This window comes from Haliotis cracherodii, unplaced genomic scaffold, assembly GCF_022045235.1.
Source record: "Haliotis cracherodii isolate W230 unplaced genomic scaffold, xgHalCrac1.p SCAF_17, whole genome shotgun sequence".
Classification (NCBI taxonomy): Eukaryota; Metazoa; Mollusca; class Gastropoda; order Lepetellida; family Haliotidae; genus Haliotis; species Haliotis cracherodii.
Window position 1 is genome coordinate 19,826,995 of NW_027266272.1, and position 16,432 is coordinate 19,843,426.

The 16,432-nt window shown below is 38.8% G+C and overlaps 2 protein-coding genes across 2 annotated transcripts; both read left to right on the plus strand.

The window, feature by feature from the left end:
• The first annotated feature begins 259 nt into the window (after nt 1–259).
• Nucleotides 260–3,440, plus strand: LOC139464947 (uncharacterized). Its single transcript, XM_071246575.1, has 4 exons — nt 260–321; nt 1,787–1,859; nt 2,837–2,999; nt 3,350–3,440. The coding sequence occupies exons 2-4, from the start codon at nt 1,799–1,801 to the stop codon at nt 3,384–3,386; spliced, it is 261 nt and encodes an 86-aa protein (XP_071102676.1). The 5' UTR covers nt 260–321; nt 1,787–1,798; the 3' UTR covers nt 3,387–3,440.
• Nucleotides 3,441–13,325: 9,885 nt separating this feature from the next.
• On the plus strand, nt 13,326–14,953 carry LOC139464501 (uncharacterized). Its single transcript, XM_071246026.1, has 3 exons — nt 13,326–13,402; nt 14,338–14,500; nt 14,864–14,953. The coding sequence occupies exons 1-3, from the start codon at nt 13,342–13,344 to the stop codon at nt 14,898–14,900; spliced, it is 261 nt and encodes an 86-aa protein (XP_071102127.1). The 5' UTR covers nt 13,326–13,341; the 3' UTR covers nt 14,901–14,953.
• The last annotated feature ends 1,479 nt before the right edge of the window (nt 14,954–16,432 follow it).

The following is a 16,432-nucleotide window of genomic DNA, read 5'->3' on the forward strand; positions in this document are numbered from 1 at the left end:
TTCAGGTGAACATTTGACTTGCCTTTGTATGTGTTTGTGACAGGTGCAATCGCTGGTCGAGGATACTCTCATGTATTCGCGAACATCTGGTATCACCACGTTTTGATAGTGATCCATAAGCACAAGTTAAAAAAACTTCGGACTTTTGAACGCAAATTAAAGATAATGAAAAACACATGCTGTATATCACGATCGAATTCCTGCCCAACTGACACACACCTTTTTTGAGGAAGCATAGGATTGTCACTGTAACACACTTAGATAAAGAAACAATATAAAGCTTAGGGTTCTCAGATCCCTTTCGACATTCTTCACTTCAAGGTAGGTATTGTATGGTTTACTGTACTGTATGATGATTGACATTAGTATTTAATCTGATCAAAATTTTGATAATTGTAGTCATATATGGGATAGATCAGAGTCAAATAGTAGAAAGCTTCACTTAGATGCTTTAAGAACAATTTGCGGCGTTCCAAGAGGCACTTATCATGATGAAATATGAGAAAACAAAGTTTATTTTACAACTGATCACTAAACAGTTCATGTAGCTTATTCCCGGCAACCGACAAATCTCCATCATATCCACTAGTATTTTATACGTGTGGTCTATTTGTAATAGGGACAGTGAGGTTTAAATGTAATTGTATAAGAATTTCATGCATTTCTGATTTTGTCTACAATTCCTTGTGACAATTCTTTTTTTTGTATATGTTTGTTAGTTTTTTGTTTAACGCCGCACTCAGCAATATTCCAGCTATATGACGGCGGTCTATAATCGAGTCTGGACCAGACAGTCCAGTGATTGACGTCATGAGAATCTACGCAATTAGGATACAACAACCGAGTCAGAGAGCCTTACCATCCGGTCCTGTTAGTCGCCTCTTACGACAAGCATAGTCGTTGTTACGTCAAGCATGGTTTGCTGAAGACCTATTCTAACCCGGATCTTCACGGGTCTTCTTGCATATGTGTTTCACCAGAGGCCATAAAATAGATTATATGGTCTCTGGTTTCACACATTCTCATAATGTTAGTTGTTCCGTTATATTTTATACAAAACCCTTAACTTCATAAAATGTGTAAGAAAATGTGTGACAAGAATTAAAGGGAGACCCTGAATATTCTACCATGCTTATTCCAAGGGGCTCTAACAAAACCAGAGTGAAACATGTAAAAGTCAAACAAGAGAACGAATAATGAACAAGTATAATTTTCCATTTAACATTTCCGAAAGTATCGAATGCTGATATGTATGCGACAGTGTCCTTATAGCGTACTGAATGTTTGAGCGAGAATTTCCTTTTACAATTTTCGAAATAATTCGTGTGAATATCTTAATTAAATATTTTGGAGAAATAATTTTGTATTCTCAATATTATTTCACGAACACAGTGTTTGCCACCGTGTTGATGCAGTTGTCTTATTGCTACTGTAATTGTATGTATTACTGGAGTAGTATTTATATTAGTTGTACGGCTTGTTTTCCAAACCAATCCCATTCGTCACCACTCGCCCCTTTCCGTAACCTGAACCGCTATTCGGCTTATTCCGGAATAATACGAGTTGGTCACGAATGATCCAATCCGTGGATAATTTACGGAAATTGAAGTACTGAACAATGATTCGAACACGAGACACACTTTCAGCCAGGTGACAGATTGTGATCACCAAATCTTCATGTTTCTGACTTCTGACGACAGCTATGAGCTTCTGGGGCCCAGTCTGACCCCGAGAACGTCGGTGTTTTTTTACTTATCTAAAGCAGGAGCGGCGCTATTCGTTTCAGGACTGTACCAAAATGAAGGCCGCTCTTCTCGTTCTCATCCTCCTCCCACTGGCGTGTGGTAACCTCCTTGACAGTGAGTGGTTCTACGTCTTTGTCTGTCCATTGTACAGGTTACTCTTGGGACTTTTTTATAACATATCCTGTTATTCTTCATTCACTTGTGCTGCTTGCTATAGTGTTTGTAAAAGATTAAGTCTCATCGATTAAGTAGCCAAAACGTATATGTTACACCCAATATGTAAAACAATACCAATTCAAATTGCGTGCTTTGGGCAGAACAATTACCTGCCCATTGCGTGAAATGAACAAGATGGTTGCCCATATTATGAAATATTTTGAGAATTAGTTTTCATTCAGAACTTTTCCCATTGCATGCAATGAGTAGATAATTGTTTGCACATTACGTGCATTGGGCAACCTGTATTGCCCATTGCCGCATTTGGCAGTTGCACACTCGAAGATGGTGGCACTAAGGTGAGACTTTGCATTTGGCAACCTGATATCTGCGTAGTAAATAAGGACTACCACAGCTGAGTGTAGGTAACGGGTGTTGAAGCCATTTGTTCATTTTTATGAATGTCACTGAGACATTGTTTTCCCATGTTATAACCTATTTTATACTCTAAGTGATTACTGTAACATTTAGCATCTTCACTACAGATTATACGGAACGCCTTTAGCCATATGACTTAATGTTGAAGCTTATCACTATGGGTTCAGTGCGTTAGTTTGGCGCAGATAAAGGCGACAAAATCCTTTCAATATTCATAAGAAAGCCGCTTTGAACAGTATTTCAGTCAAATCACAGCGTGTCAGCTTGATGTGGGAGGAAAACCGGAAGTAATGAATGTCTTTAAAACTGGCAAACCTTCATGGATCATGAGTCAACTCTGGTATGCCTAAGGGACGCAACTGTAATGGCTAGAGGATACCACCAATTTTCAACATGTTATAGGATGAAATACAACCAAACTCTATTACCTTTTCATTGATGTTCAGATATTTTTCATAGAATTAGTACAGCAGTCAGTTGTTCCTGAATTGTTCCAGCGTTCAAGCACCTGTTCAGTACAACTGAGCTGAAGAGTGTTGTCACGAAGATTGTCCATGCCGTTGGAACTGACGCCACTGAGCATGCATGTGAGGGCGCCTGTCACACGGCACTTCGCGGGCATATCATTTTAGTCCATTCGTGTCCACTCGTGTGCAAATCGTAAGTAACTCACTTATGTATTCTGGTAGCATTCACAATAGTCTATCAAGGAACATAGTAGCATATACCGGAGGTTTACTATTCTTAAATAAATGCTGACAGTTGCAGCAAGATGTAGGTAAATTTGAAAATTCAAATATCTGGCAAATGGATTAATGAAAAATAATTGACCCCACACAGTTTAATGTTAAAGACTAAAGATGAAATGCGAGATGAAATAATAGATTGGGGCTCTTTGCTTTTTCATTATGTTACAAAATATCCGAGGAAAATAAACATATTTGGAAAATAGTATCCTAAGAAAACTGATGGATTGCAAGAAAATGACACTTAAAGCATTTATTTTTCAGATTCCAAGAACTCGTCCACATGTTCCATCTTCGTTAAAACCTGGCGAATGCTCAGTTGTCCCGTTGAATGGAATAAAGATGTGACAAGTTTTCATTTTGTCAGTTGTCAGATATCAGTTAAAATGATATCTCGTTGTCTCTAAAACGAAGGGGCTAGTTTGTTTGTTGTTTAACGCCGCACTCAGCAATATTCCAGCGGTACGACGGTGGTCTGTAAATAATTGAGACTGGACCAGACAATCCACTGATTGACATCATGCGCATCGATCCACACAATTGGGATATGATGATATGCATCAACCAAGTCAGCGAGCCTGACCACCCTATCCCGTAAGTCGCCTCATATAATTACGACAAGCATGGTTTGCTGAATACCTATTCTAAACCGGAATCTTCACGGGACCAAAGAGGAGAGGCATGAGTGGCCATTTGTCTAAGGTCCGGAATTCGCTGTGTAGAGTTGCGTTCTTTGAGTGTGCCAGAAATCTATAATTGAGAAAATGAATGCCAGATTTGTTTTGATTATCATACTTGGTTTGACAGTGCCATACTCATGATTGTGGTCTAATAAGGAGGAAGATCAGAAACTCTGAAATAGGTTTTCAATATAAATAAACGCGACAATTCCTATTCCAAATTCATGAGACGATTGTCATCTCACACAAGAGGTATTTCTAGATACATATTTTATTCTGATGACATGGAAACCATTTCTGCTTATTTTACTGAAACTAAAAGGAAAGACACGCTGACAGTTTACTTATTACTGCAAAATAGATCAGCTTGTTCCACAGAAAAGCAGGTTGTCTTGAAGTCCAACATTATGTGGGACTTATAGTGAAATCCCGAAGGTCACATTTCAAGGGAAATCGTTCAATAAACCAACTTTCCAGACTCACAAATCATAGTTATGGAGTAATGTCACTTTGTATGCATGAAGGCATCCTCAACAGTAATAGTAGTTGTAAGATACATGGACATGAAAGCGACAAAACCCTTTACATGTTCAAAAGAGTGAGTGAGTGAGTTGTTTTTAACGCTGTTTTTAACGTTATTCCAGTTATATCACAACATGTCAGCTTAATGTGGGAGGAAGCCCGAAGTGATGCAGGTCTCAGACGTTTACCACGTCGGTGAAACCGATGAGCACGGGTATGGTGCTGACAAACCAAGAAATATAATCGGGGCAATCGATGATTGATGATGTAAAAAGTTAAACAAACTTATGCAAATCTAAATATTGCCTAGAGTCCCATGCAAGAAGACGGTGGCTCATGGGCCAATCTGGTGATTTTGACATCCGGATAATGTATGTTTCCGTTTTCTTGTCATGGGCCGAACCAGTCTGTCATTGATTTGGTAAACAAATTCAGTATAACATCCCTGTATCCCTGGTGTTTGCATCCTGGATATCCGTTGCAATATAACACTGTCCTTGTCGATGGCAGGTGGGGAACAGGGGTGTTGAATAATTTTCTTTCATCATGGCTCAACAACAATCTGGTTCATCTCGAAATGAAAAAAAGAGAACATTAGAAGAAATTGATATTTTAACTGGACATATTTATACCTAGGCTAGATTCCTGGTGATTGAGGCTGCTGATAACCTTCCCATCAAACTAAATCCTTTTGCTATTTCTAAGGCTGTTTCTGGGATTTGCTGTATCTGTGCACAGAACATTAAATTCTTGTCAAGGCATTGTTCGTGACAGGGCTCGTTGTCTGTCCGACATGTCTGAAGGAGAAATCACTGAAGAATTGGAAGACCAGGCTGTAACTGCAGTTAGACGTTTCACATTCAAGAAGGACGGTGTCATCACGAAAACAAACACGTATCTCATGACGTTTGCCCGTACATCCCTTCCGCAGTCAATAAAAGCAGGTTATTTCAGTATCGGAGTGGATGTGTATGTCCCCAATCTGCACCGATGCTACAAGTGTCAACATTTTAGTCATGGATCAAAGTCCTGTCATAGCTCTGTGGCATGTCATCGGTGTGGTGACAGCCATGGTAGCACTGACTGTGAGAAGGATTTGAAGTGCGCTAACTGTTCTGGCGCACATGTTGCTTCCTCCAAATCATACCCTGTGTGGCAAATGGAATCACAAATTATGAAACTGAAATGCGAAAGAAACATATCCTACTTGGATGCCAAAAAAAATATTTGAAACTCAGACCACTACTACCTCAACTATTTCATACTCCGCTGCAGTCTCCCGCTCTGTTGCAACATTGACTATTTCGTGTCAGACCGACTTGACCCATGTCAAGTCAGAACAACCAGTTGAGACTGTTCCAATCATTCAGAATAGCCCTACCATCAGTCTATCTAGTTCAGGATCTCAGACTGAATCTCACAATCTCAAACATCAGTTAAACAACCAGTCGTTTTTCAATTGTCAAATAAAGAAAAAAAGAAATTGAAGAAAAACAACTGCCAATCGTCCCTTCACCTTCAGAGGTTCATTTACAGAACTCCTTTGGGCCTCTGGACATGGAGGTTACTGTGTCCTCACAGGACAGGCGGAGGAGTAGTTCCTCCTCACATTCACGCGAGCGATCTCCAATTGAGCCACCATGACTCAATTGTCCAATATAATGCAATGGAATTGCAGAGGACTTAGACATAATTTTAATGAACTGCAGTTATTAACAACTGATTTGAATCCATCAGCAATTTGTTTACAAGAGACGTACCTTAAAAATACAGATAAATTTGATTTAAAGCACTATAGATCATATCATTCCTTCTCGCCTCTGGGCGATAAAGCTACTGGAGGTACTTCTATTTTAGTGCGGCGGGGCGTTGTTCACAGTCCTCTTCCACTTAACACAAATCTGCAAACAGTTGCACTTACACTGCATATTGCCTTCCTACTTGGCTCCTTATACATTCCTCCTTCTTCAAGTCTTCAGCGACATGATCTACAAAAACTATACGTCCAACTGCCAAAGCCCTGTATCATCATGGGGGATATAAATGGGCATAATCCTTTATGGGGAAGTTCAATGCTTAATCAAAAGGGTAAAGTGATCGAGGATTTCGTTTCTGATAATGATCTATGCATCTTTAATGATGACTAAGACACTTACTTACACACTGCTACTGTTACAGTGTCAGATCTGTCTCTGACGGATTCAGTTTTGTTTTGTTCTCATGGTCAGTCTACGATGACCTATGTGGGAGTGACCATTTCCCCACCGTGCTTAAACCCATCAATCCCACGGATGACCCACCTTCACGTCGATGGAATTTTGTGAAGGCTGATTGGCTTTTATTTCAATCTTTATGCAAAAATAAATTACAACCTGCGTCTTTTCAGAATGTTAATGACCCAATTCAGTTGTTTTCAGATCAACTGAATGAAATTGCTGATGAATCAATTCCTAAGTCCTCTGTCAACCCACGTGTTCGTAAACCATGGTTTGGTGATAATTGCAAACAAGCTAGGAAATGTTGTAAGAAGGCGGAGAATTAATATTCATTATCAGCTGCTGAAACACTTGCCCGAATCATGCCTTGACACCATGTTGAATATATTCGATGATATTTGGACATTAAAGACGTTTCCAACTTCATGGCATAATGTCATTGTTATCCCTATACCCAAACCTGGGCGGGATCATTCTGATCCATCAAATTACCGACCTATATCTATAACTAGCTGTGTTTGTAAAACTATGGAACGCATGGTAAATAATCAATTAGTGTGGTACTTGGAAACAAATGATGTTCTTACCAATATACAATTTGGTTTCCGGAAAAACAGAAGTACTATCGATCATTTAGAATAGATCGTTTAGAATCGTTCATTAAAAAATCCATTGTAAATAGACAACATCCTGTATCGATCTTTTTCGACTTAGAAAAGCTTACGAAACAACATGGAAACATGGTATTCTAAAAGATCTTCCAGATTTTGGATTAAGAGGCCGTCTGCCTCATTTTATATCACAGTTTTTAACAGACAGGCAATTTCAAGTCCGAGTGGTTACAACCCTGTCTGATCATAATAATCAGGATCAGGGTGTCCCAAAAGGCAGTATATTGTTACTTTATTCAGTATAAAAATTAACACTTTGTCAAAGTTTTAAATGATTCAGTTGATGGATCACTTTTTGTGGAAGATTTTAGTATAAATTGCCGTGGTAAAAATATGCACACAATAGAAAGGCAATTACAATTGTGTCTCAATAAAATTCACAAGTGGTGTCTAGAGAACGGGTTTAAATTTTCCAAATCAAAAACTAACTGCATACATTTTTGTAGGAAATATAAGCCGCATAAAGACCCTGATCTATTTTTAAATGGCACCCCTATCAAAGTGGTGAAGGAGGCAAAGTTCTTGGGACTTATTTTTGATAACCATTTAACTTTCCTCCCACATATTAAATACCTAAAAGCTAAATGTCTGAAGGCACTCGACTTATTGAACGTAGTTTCAAATTCAAAGTGGGGAGGGGATCAAACAACCCTCTTACACTTGTATAGATCACTGATCCGTACAAAACTTGATTATGGCTCCATCGTCTATGGTGGAGCCTGCAAAAGTTATTTACAAAATCTAGATACTATACATCATCAGGGCCTGAGGCTTTGCCTTGGAGCCTTTAGAACGTCTCCCATTCACAGTCTATATATAGAAGCAGATGAGCCTTCCCTTAAACAACGCCGTCTTAAACTATCTTTACAATACATCACTAAATTATATTCTAATCAGTCAAGTCCAGCTTTTAAATGCATATTCAATCCTCTCCATGAAGATCTCTACAATAAGAAATTACACTCACTCCACCACTCGGAATCAGAATAAAATCTGCAATATCAGCTTCTAATATTAAACTCCAAGATATAGCTCCTACTCAACTTTTCTCATCTCCTCCTTGGCAAATGGTTAAGCCAGAGGTAGACCTGAAATTAACAAAACTAAAGAAATCAGATACTAACCAATTAATTTACCAACAAGAATATCATCAATTAAGAAACACTTACGACACTTATAAATCTATATTTACAGATGGATCCATGGATGGTGGCGCAGTTGCTAGTGCCACTGTCATTGGAACCAGAATAGTATCTTTAGGATTACCCGATAATAGTTTAATCTTCACAGCAGAAGCGCACGCAATTCTAACGGCTCTAAAATATGTCAAGAACCAATCAAAATATAAACAATTCATTATTTTATAAGATTCACTCTCGTGCCTTCAGGCTATTAAAAATATGTCTTCTAAACATCCATTTTGTATTGAAATTCTTGAGTTATTTAATGATCTTGCTACTGGCCAGAACGACATTGTCTTTTCTTGCTTACCAAGCCATGTTGGTATCACTGGTAACACAATGGCCGATGCTGCTGTTAAAGCAGCACTCAACAAATCTGTGACACCACTTCTTATCCCATACAGTGATTATAAACCTATAATTAGATCTTACATCCGTGATCTGATGCAAAAGAAGTGGGACACCCAAGTAGGTATCAATAAATTACATGAAATTAAACCAAATATTGGTTACACCTACTTGAGTTGTCAGTCCAGATTTGAAGAGGTCATTTTACGATGATGTCGTATTGGCCACAGTAGATATACTCACGAATATTTGTTGAAAGGCGAAGATCCTCCATTTTGTATCCCTTGTGATGAGAGAATCACGGTCAAGCATGTCCTGCTTGACTGTATTAATTTTGCCATCAAAAGGGATAAATATTTCAAATCACCATCTCTCAAGGATCTATTCTATAATATTAATTCTCATTTAGTTATTGGGTTTTTAAACGAGATAGAATTGTTCAATAAATTTTGATAATATGTATTGTATAAAATGAATGACTTCTTAAAATTGGTAGAATGAAATTGTATCCGAGTTTGTTACTGGTCGTATCCTCAGAGGGGGTTGACGTAGTGTAAAATTGTTGTCCCCTGAGAGGATATCGTAAGTCCATGTCAATCAGGGAGTATTTCTGCCTACTACTATTTTAAACGTAGAATATTTGTATTTTCACTTGTGGCTAACTTTGCATACAATCGCCAGTTGCTGAAGGGATGATGTAAATCCTGCTGTGGTCAATGCAGGTAGCAAAGGTACTGTAAGTCCCCATGGTCCCCAGTACGGTGGTCTACCTTCAGTTGCTGACGATCTATAGCCCGTTTTTATTTTGTATCGTTATGTATGGTGCTATTCTCTTTTATGATTCCATACTAGTTTTGTATCTTTTTCTGTGATGAATCTAGTTACTTTGCTGTCCTTTGTTGACAGGTTTTTATGTAAGTTTCAATTTATGTATTATGATTAACTAAAGTAACGATATGGCTGAAGTATTGCCGATGTGACTTAAAATTTTAACTCACTCAGTCACAATTGTGAACTTTTTCGATTTCCGTTGTTCATTTCTTGATTACCCCGTAGGGACCTGGGGTAGAATGTGTCCCCAGCACCCCATTGCTAAAAGACGTTAAAAGATGGTACTTGTTGCCATACCGTAACTGGCACTCAGCATTAAGTACGTAAAACAAGGACAGGTAGGCTAGGAGTCCCTACACTGTGTCTGAGTGGGGCAGTCATGGTATCTCAGTGGACTGGCCTTATAAAATCGGTATTCGTCCGGACAAGTACAAGCAAACAACACACACACACACACACACACACACACACACACACACACACACACACACACACACACACACACACACACACACACACACACACACACACACGTGCATGCACGTAACTATATAACCCCATTAATCCCAATGTAACACCTCATCACCTCCTGTAAATCGGTTAAATACACTCTTTAAGCCAACTATCTGTTTAAAACTAAATTAAAGTACACACTAACAAGTGGAATCAAACATCGTTCAGCATTGATCAGATAATCGTTTTCAATATTCCTCTATTTCCTTCCATATCCTGTAAGCACCTTCCATGTGGAAGGTTTAATTCAACCAAAACACATTCAGGGTCAATGTCATTTTTAATATCTATCAAGTCCATTTTGAATTCATCAATGATATGTTTATCAATTGGTAGATGGTCACACATGTTGTTAGTTCTGGCGTTAAAATCAACCTTGTTGTACAAGTTACCATACCTTTGGATGATAGTACAGATACAGATACGTCATCAGCTGAGTAGCTGCAGAACAGTAAATGTTATACTTGATATAAAAAAACTCCCAATACTCATCCGGCTTTATAGCTTTTAACTACTCCCTCTTATTTTCCTAGCAAGTATTCTTATTTGCTACCCCTCGTCAACGCATATCTCAAAAAGTACAATAGCAGTAATATTTGAAGACCAACTCAGGTGTGAAGTCATCACCTCAGGCTATAGGCCGTTTCATACCTGCATGCCAACACACGTCATCATTTTACTAATCACAGCGTCAATAAGGATAGAAAAGATTAGCTAGATTTGCGTTATTTAGAGAAAGTGACGACCAAAAGAAACTTTACCACAGTTTTAAATCACTCTTGTTTATAAAACCACAAAAGATTGATGCACAAAGTAAAACGTATTGGAATTATCAAAATTTCAACGAATTCAACATGTAAAATGACAGTCATACAACATCCGATATTGGCATGACAGTTGCCCGATTTGAGATTGGGTAGCAAAAACAAGCTGTCATCTTATCTAAAATCGTTCAAGGACACGTCACAGGCTTACAAGACACGCAAAAACTCTCCGGCGTACAGAAACAGTCAGTCGTCTGATAAATAGGGAAAAAGTCCTTCCTTGATTGTATTAAGGATTATGGTTAATCTCTGAGACAGGGATTTGGTGATACATTTGCTGGACCCAGCACTATATCTCTCCCTGTGCATATTTTTTATGAAATTTGGAATCCAGTACAAAAGAGGAACGGACTTTTCTTTTAGAGTCTAGTCAAAAGATCATTGTGCTGATGCGTGGTTTTGGCAGATTTCTTCCTCAGTGATCATACTGGCCTACTGTGTAGTATTATTTGATATGTCACATCCAAGTTCTTTGATCAAACAAATACTGTAGTGATGCTTACATATAATGGTTAGGTTATTTGAGGCCTTAGGAACAACTACAAACTTTTCATGTAGGGCAACCAGAATGGGTTAATTTCAATTGTGTTCCTCTTTTTCAGTGTGTGCATACACCCAATGACAACCTGGGGCAGGACACGCTCATTTATTCGCGAACATTTGGTATCATCACGTTTTGATAGGGATCCATAAACACACGTTCAATGAACTTCGGACTTTTAAACGCAAATCAAAGATTATATAAAAAAAACATATGCTGTATATCACGACCGAATTCCTGCCCAACTGGCCGCACCTTTTTTCAGGAAGCATAGGATTGTCACTGTAACACACTTAGATAAAGAAACAATATAAAGCTTAGGGTGTTCAGATCCCTTTCGACATTCTCCACTTCAAGGTAGGTATTGTATGGTTTACTGTACTGTATGATGATTGACATTAATATTTAATCTTATCCAGATTTTGATAATTGTAGTCATATATGGGATAGATCAGAGTAAAATATTAGAAAGCTTCACTTAGATGCTTTAAGAACAATTTGCGGCGTTCCAAGAGGCACTTATCATGATGAAATATGAGAAAACAAAGTATATTTTACAACTTATCACTCAACAGTTCATGTAGCTTATTCCTGGCAACCGACACATATCCATCATATCCACTAGTATTATATACAAGTGGTCTTTTTGTAATAGGGACAGTGGGGTTTAAGGGTAACTGTATAAGAAATTCATGCATTTCTGATTTTGTCTACAATTGTCTGTGACATTTCTTCTTTTTTTGGTATATGTTTGTTAGTTTGTTGTTTAACGCCGCACTCAGCAATATTCCAGCTATATGACGGCGGTCTATAATCGAGTCTGGACCAGACAATCCAGTGATTAACATCAAGAGCATCGATCTACACAATTAGGATAAAATGACATGCATCAACCGAGTCAGAGAGGCTTTCAACTCGATCCCGTTAGTCGCCTCTTACGACAAGCATAGTCGCCTCTTACGTCAAGCATAGTCGCCTCTTACGTCAAGCATAGTCGCCTCTTACGTCAAGCATGGGTTGCTGAAGACCTATTCTAACCCGGATCTTCACGGGTCTTTGGCATATGTGTTCCACCAGAGTCCATGAAATAGATTATATGGTCTCTGGTTTCACACATTCTCAATATGTTGTTCAGTTTTACTTTAAACAAAACCCTTAAATGTGTAATAAAATGTGTGACAAGAATTAAAGGGGGACCCTGAATAATCTACCATGCTTATTCCAAGGGGCTCTAACAGAGTTTATGAATTCCATACGGGAAGTAACCGCATATGAGGCAAAACCAGAGCGAAACATATAAAAGTGGAACTAGAGAACGAATAATGAACGAGTATAATTTTCCATTTAACATTTCTGAAAGCATCAAATGCTGATATTTATACGACAGTGTCCTTGCAGCGTGTTGAATGTTTGATCGAGGTTTCTTTTTACAAATTTCGAAATAATTCGTTTGAATATCTTGTTTAAATATTTTGGAGAATTTATTTTGTATTTTAAATATGATTTGGCGAACAAAGAGTTTGCCACCGTGTTGATGCACTTGTCTTATTGCTACTGTAATTGTATGTTTTACTGGAGTAGTATTTCTATTTGTGGTACGGCTTGTTTTCCAATCCAATCCAATCCCATTCGTCACCCCTCGCCCCTTTCCGTTACCTGAACCGCTATTCGGCTTATTCCGGAATAGCACGAGTTGGTCACGAATGATCCAATCCGTGGATAATTTACGGAAATTGAAATACCGAACAATGATTCGAACACGAGACACACCATCAGCCAGGTGGCAGATTGTGATCACCTCAGGTTCATGTTTCTGACCTCTGACGACAGTTATGAGCTTCTGGGGCCCAGTCTGACCCCGAGAACGTCGGTGTTTGTTTTACTTATCTAAAGCAGGAGCGGCGCTATTCGTTTCAGGACTGTACCAAAATGAAGGCCGCTCTTCTCGTTCTCATCCTCCTCCCACTGGCGTGTGGTAACATCCTTGACAGTGAGTGGTTCTACGTCTTTGGGGCTTTTTATAACATATCCTGTGATTCTTCATTCACTTGTGTTGCTTAGCTATAATGTTGGTAAAAGATTAATAAGTTACATCGATCAAGCAGCCAAAATGAGTATGTGACACCCAATATGTGCAACTGATCATTACAAAACATGTAAAACAATACCAGTTTCAATGGCGTGCTTTGGGCAGAACAATAACCTGCCCATTGTGTGAAATGAGGAAGCTGCTTGCCCATATTGTGAAATATTTGGAGAATTAGTTTTCATTCACTACTTTTGCCCATTGCATGCAATTAGCACATAACTGTTGGCACATTGCGTGCATTGGGCAAGCTGTATTGCCCAAAGCACGCAATTGGCAGTTGCACAGATTGGGTGTAACATATATGACAAGTGACTCACACTCGAAGATGGTGGCAGTAAGGTGATACTTTGCATTTGGCACCTTGATAGCATCTTCACTACAGGTTATTTGAAACGCCTATAGCCATATGATTTAATGTTCAAGCTTATCATCTTGGGTAGAGTGAGTTTGTTTGGCGCAAAGCGACAAAATCCTTTCCATATTCACAAAACAACGCTTTGAACAGTATTTCAGTAAAGTCACAGCCTGTCAGCTTGATGTGGGAGGAAAGCCGAACGTAATCAATGTCTTTGAAACTGGCAAATCTTCATGGATGATGACCAATGCCAATTTAGTATTCGAAGCCACAATCATAGGATTCTGGTATGCCTAAGGGACGCAAATGTAATGGCTAGAGGATACCACCAAGGGAGAGTGTTTTCGAGACCCAGTCGATGCAATACTCCACATGTTATAGGATGAAATAAAACCAAAGTTAACTCTATTGAATTTTCATTGATGTTCAGATATTTTTCATAGAATTAGTACAGCAGTCTATTGTTCCTGAATTGTTCCAGCGTTCAAGCACCTGTTCAATGTGAATGAGCTGAAAAGTGTTGTCACGAAGATTGTCCATGCCGTGGGAACTGACGCGACTGAGCATGCGTGTGAGGGTGCCTGTCACGTGGCACTTACTGGGCATATCATTTTAGTCCATTCGTGTCCACTCGTGTGCAAATCGTAAGTAACTCACTTATGTATTCTGGTAGCATTCACAATAGTCTATCAAGGAACACAGATGCTTATACCGGGGGTTTACTATGCTTAATTAAAGGCTGACATTTGCAGCAAGATGTAGGTAACATTGAAACTCCAAATTTGAAATTCAAATATCTGGCAAATGGAATAATAAAAAATAGTTAACCCCACACGGTTTAATATTAAAGACTAAAGATGAAAAAAGTCCTTTGCGAAATGAAATAATACATTTGGGCTATTTGATTTTTCATTATCTTACAAAATACCCAAGGAAAATAAACATATTTGGAAAATAGTATCCTAAGAAAACTGATGGATTGCAAGAAAATGACACTTATTTTTCAGATTCCAACAGCTCGTCCACATGTTCCATCTTCGTTAAAACTTGGCGAATGTTCAGTTGTCCCGTTGAACGGAATAAAGATGTGACAGGTTTTCATTTTGTCAGTTGTCAGATATCAGTTCTATTTGGAGAATAACATGTAAATGCATGATAACAGATGACCAGTTAAAATAATATCTCGTTGTCTCTAAAACAAAGGGGCGAGAATTAGTACAGCAGTCGTTGTTTGTTGTTTAACGCCGCACTCAGCAATATTCCAGCTATATGACGGTGGTCTGTAAATATTTGAGACTTGACCAGACAATTCACTGATTGACATCATGCGCATCGATCCACGCAATTGGGATACGATGATATGCATCAACCAAGTCAGCGAGCCTGACCACCCGATCCCGTTAGTCGCCTCTTATAATTACGACAAGCATGGTTTGCTGAAGACCAGTTCTAACCCGAAATCTTCACCGGACCGAAGGGAAGAGGCGTGAGTGGCCATTCGTCTAAGGTCCGGAATTCGCTGTGTAGAGTTGCGTTCTTTGAGTCTGCCAGAAACCTATAATCGAGAAAATGAATGCCAGATTTGTTTTGATTATCATCCTTGGTTTGTCAGCGCCATACTCATGATTGGGGACTAATAAGAAGGAAGATCAGAAACTCTGAAAAAGGTTTTCAATATAAATAAACGCGACAATTCCTTTTCCAAATTCATGAGACGATTGTCATCTCACACAAGAGGTATTTCTAGATACATATTTTATTCTGATGACATGGAAACAATTTCTGCTTATTTTACTGAAACTAAAAGGAAAGACACGCAGACAGTTTACTTATTACTGCAACATAGATCAGCTTGGCATGTTCCACAGAAAAGCAGGTTGTCTTGAAGTCTCACATTATGTGGGATTTATAGTGAAATCCCGAAGGTCACATTTCAAGGGAAATCGTTCAATAAACCAACTTTCTAGACTCACAAATCATAGTTATGGAGTAATGTCACTTTGTATGCATGAAGGCATCCTCAACAGTAATAGTAGTTTTAAGATACATGGACATGAAAGCGACAAAACCCTTTACATGTTCACAAGAGTGAGTGAGTGAGTGAGTTGTTTTTAACGCTGTTTTTAACGTTATTTCAGTTATATCACATCGTGTCAGCTAAATGTGGGAGGAAGCCCGAAGTGATGCAGGTCTCAGACGTTTACCCACGTCGGTGAAACCCACGAGCACGGGTATGGTGCTGACAAACCAAGAAATATAATCGGGGCAATCGATGATTGATGATGTAATAAGTTAAACAAACTTATGCAAATCTAAATATTGCCTAGAGTCCTATGCAAGAAGACGGTGGCTCATGGGCCAATCTGGTGATTTTGACCTCCGGATAATGTATGTTTCCATTTTCTTGTCATGGGCCGAACCAGTCTGTCATTGAGTTGGTAAACAAATTCAGTATAACATCCCTGTATCCCTGGTGTTTGCATCCTGGATATCCGTTGCAATATAACACTGTCCTTGTTGACACTCGATGACAGGTGGGGAACAGGGGTGCTGAATTATTTTCTTTCATCATGGCT

Excerpts from the sequence above, each read along its gene's own strand:
- LOC139464947 (XM_071246575.1), top strand. The coding sequence starts at position 1,799 with ATGAAGGCCGCTCTTCTCGTTCTCATCCTCCTCCCACTGGCGTGTGGT. Across the intron at positions 1,860-2,836 it reads GTGTGGTAACCTCCTTGACA|CGTTCAAGCACCTGTTCAGT; the intron begins GTGAGTGGTTCT and ends GAATTGTTCCAG. Across the intron at positions 3,000-3,349 it reads TGTCCACTCGTGTGCAAATC|ATTCCAAGAACTCGTCCACA; the intron begins GTAAGTAACTCA and ends TTTATTTTTCAG.
- LOC139464501 (XM_071246026.1), top strand. The coding sequence starts at position 13,342 with ATGAAGGCCGCTCTTCTCGTTCTCATCCTCCTCCCACTGGCGTGTGGT. Across the intron at positions 13,403-14,337 it reads GTGTGGTAACATCCTTGACA|CGTTCAAGCACCTGTTCAAT; the intron begins GTGAGTGGTTCT and ends GAATTGTTCCAG. Across the intron at positions 14,501-14,863 it reads TGTCCACTCGTGTGCAAATC|ATTCCAACAGCTCGTCCACA; the intron begins GTAAGTAACTCA and ends CTTATTTTTCAG.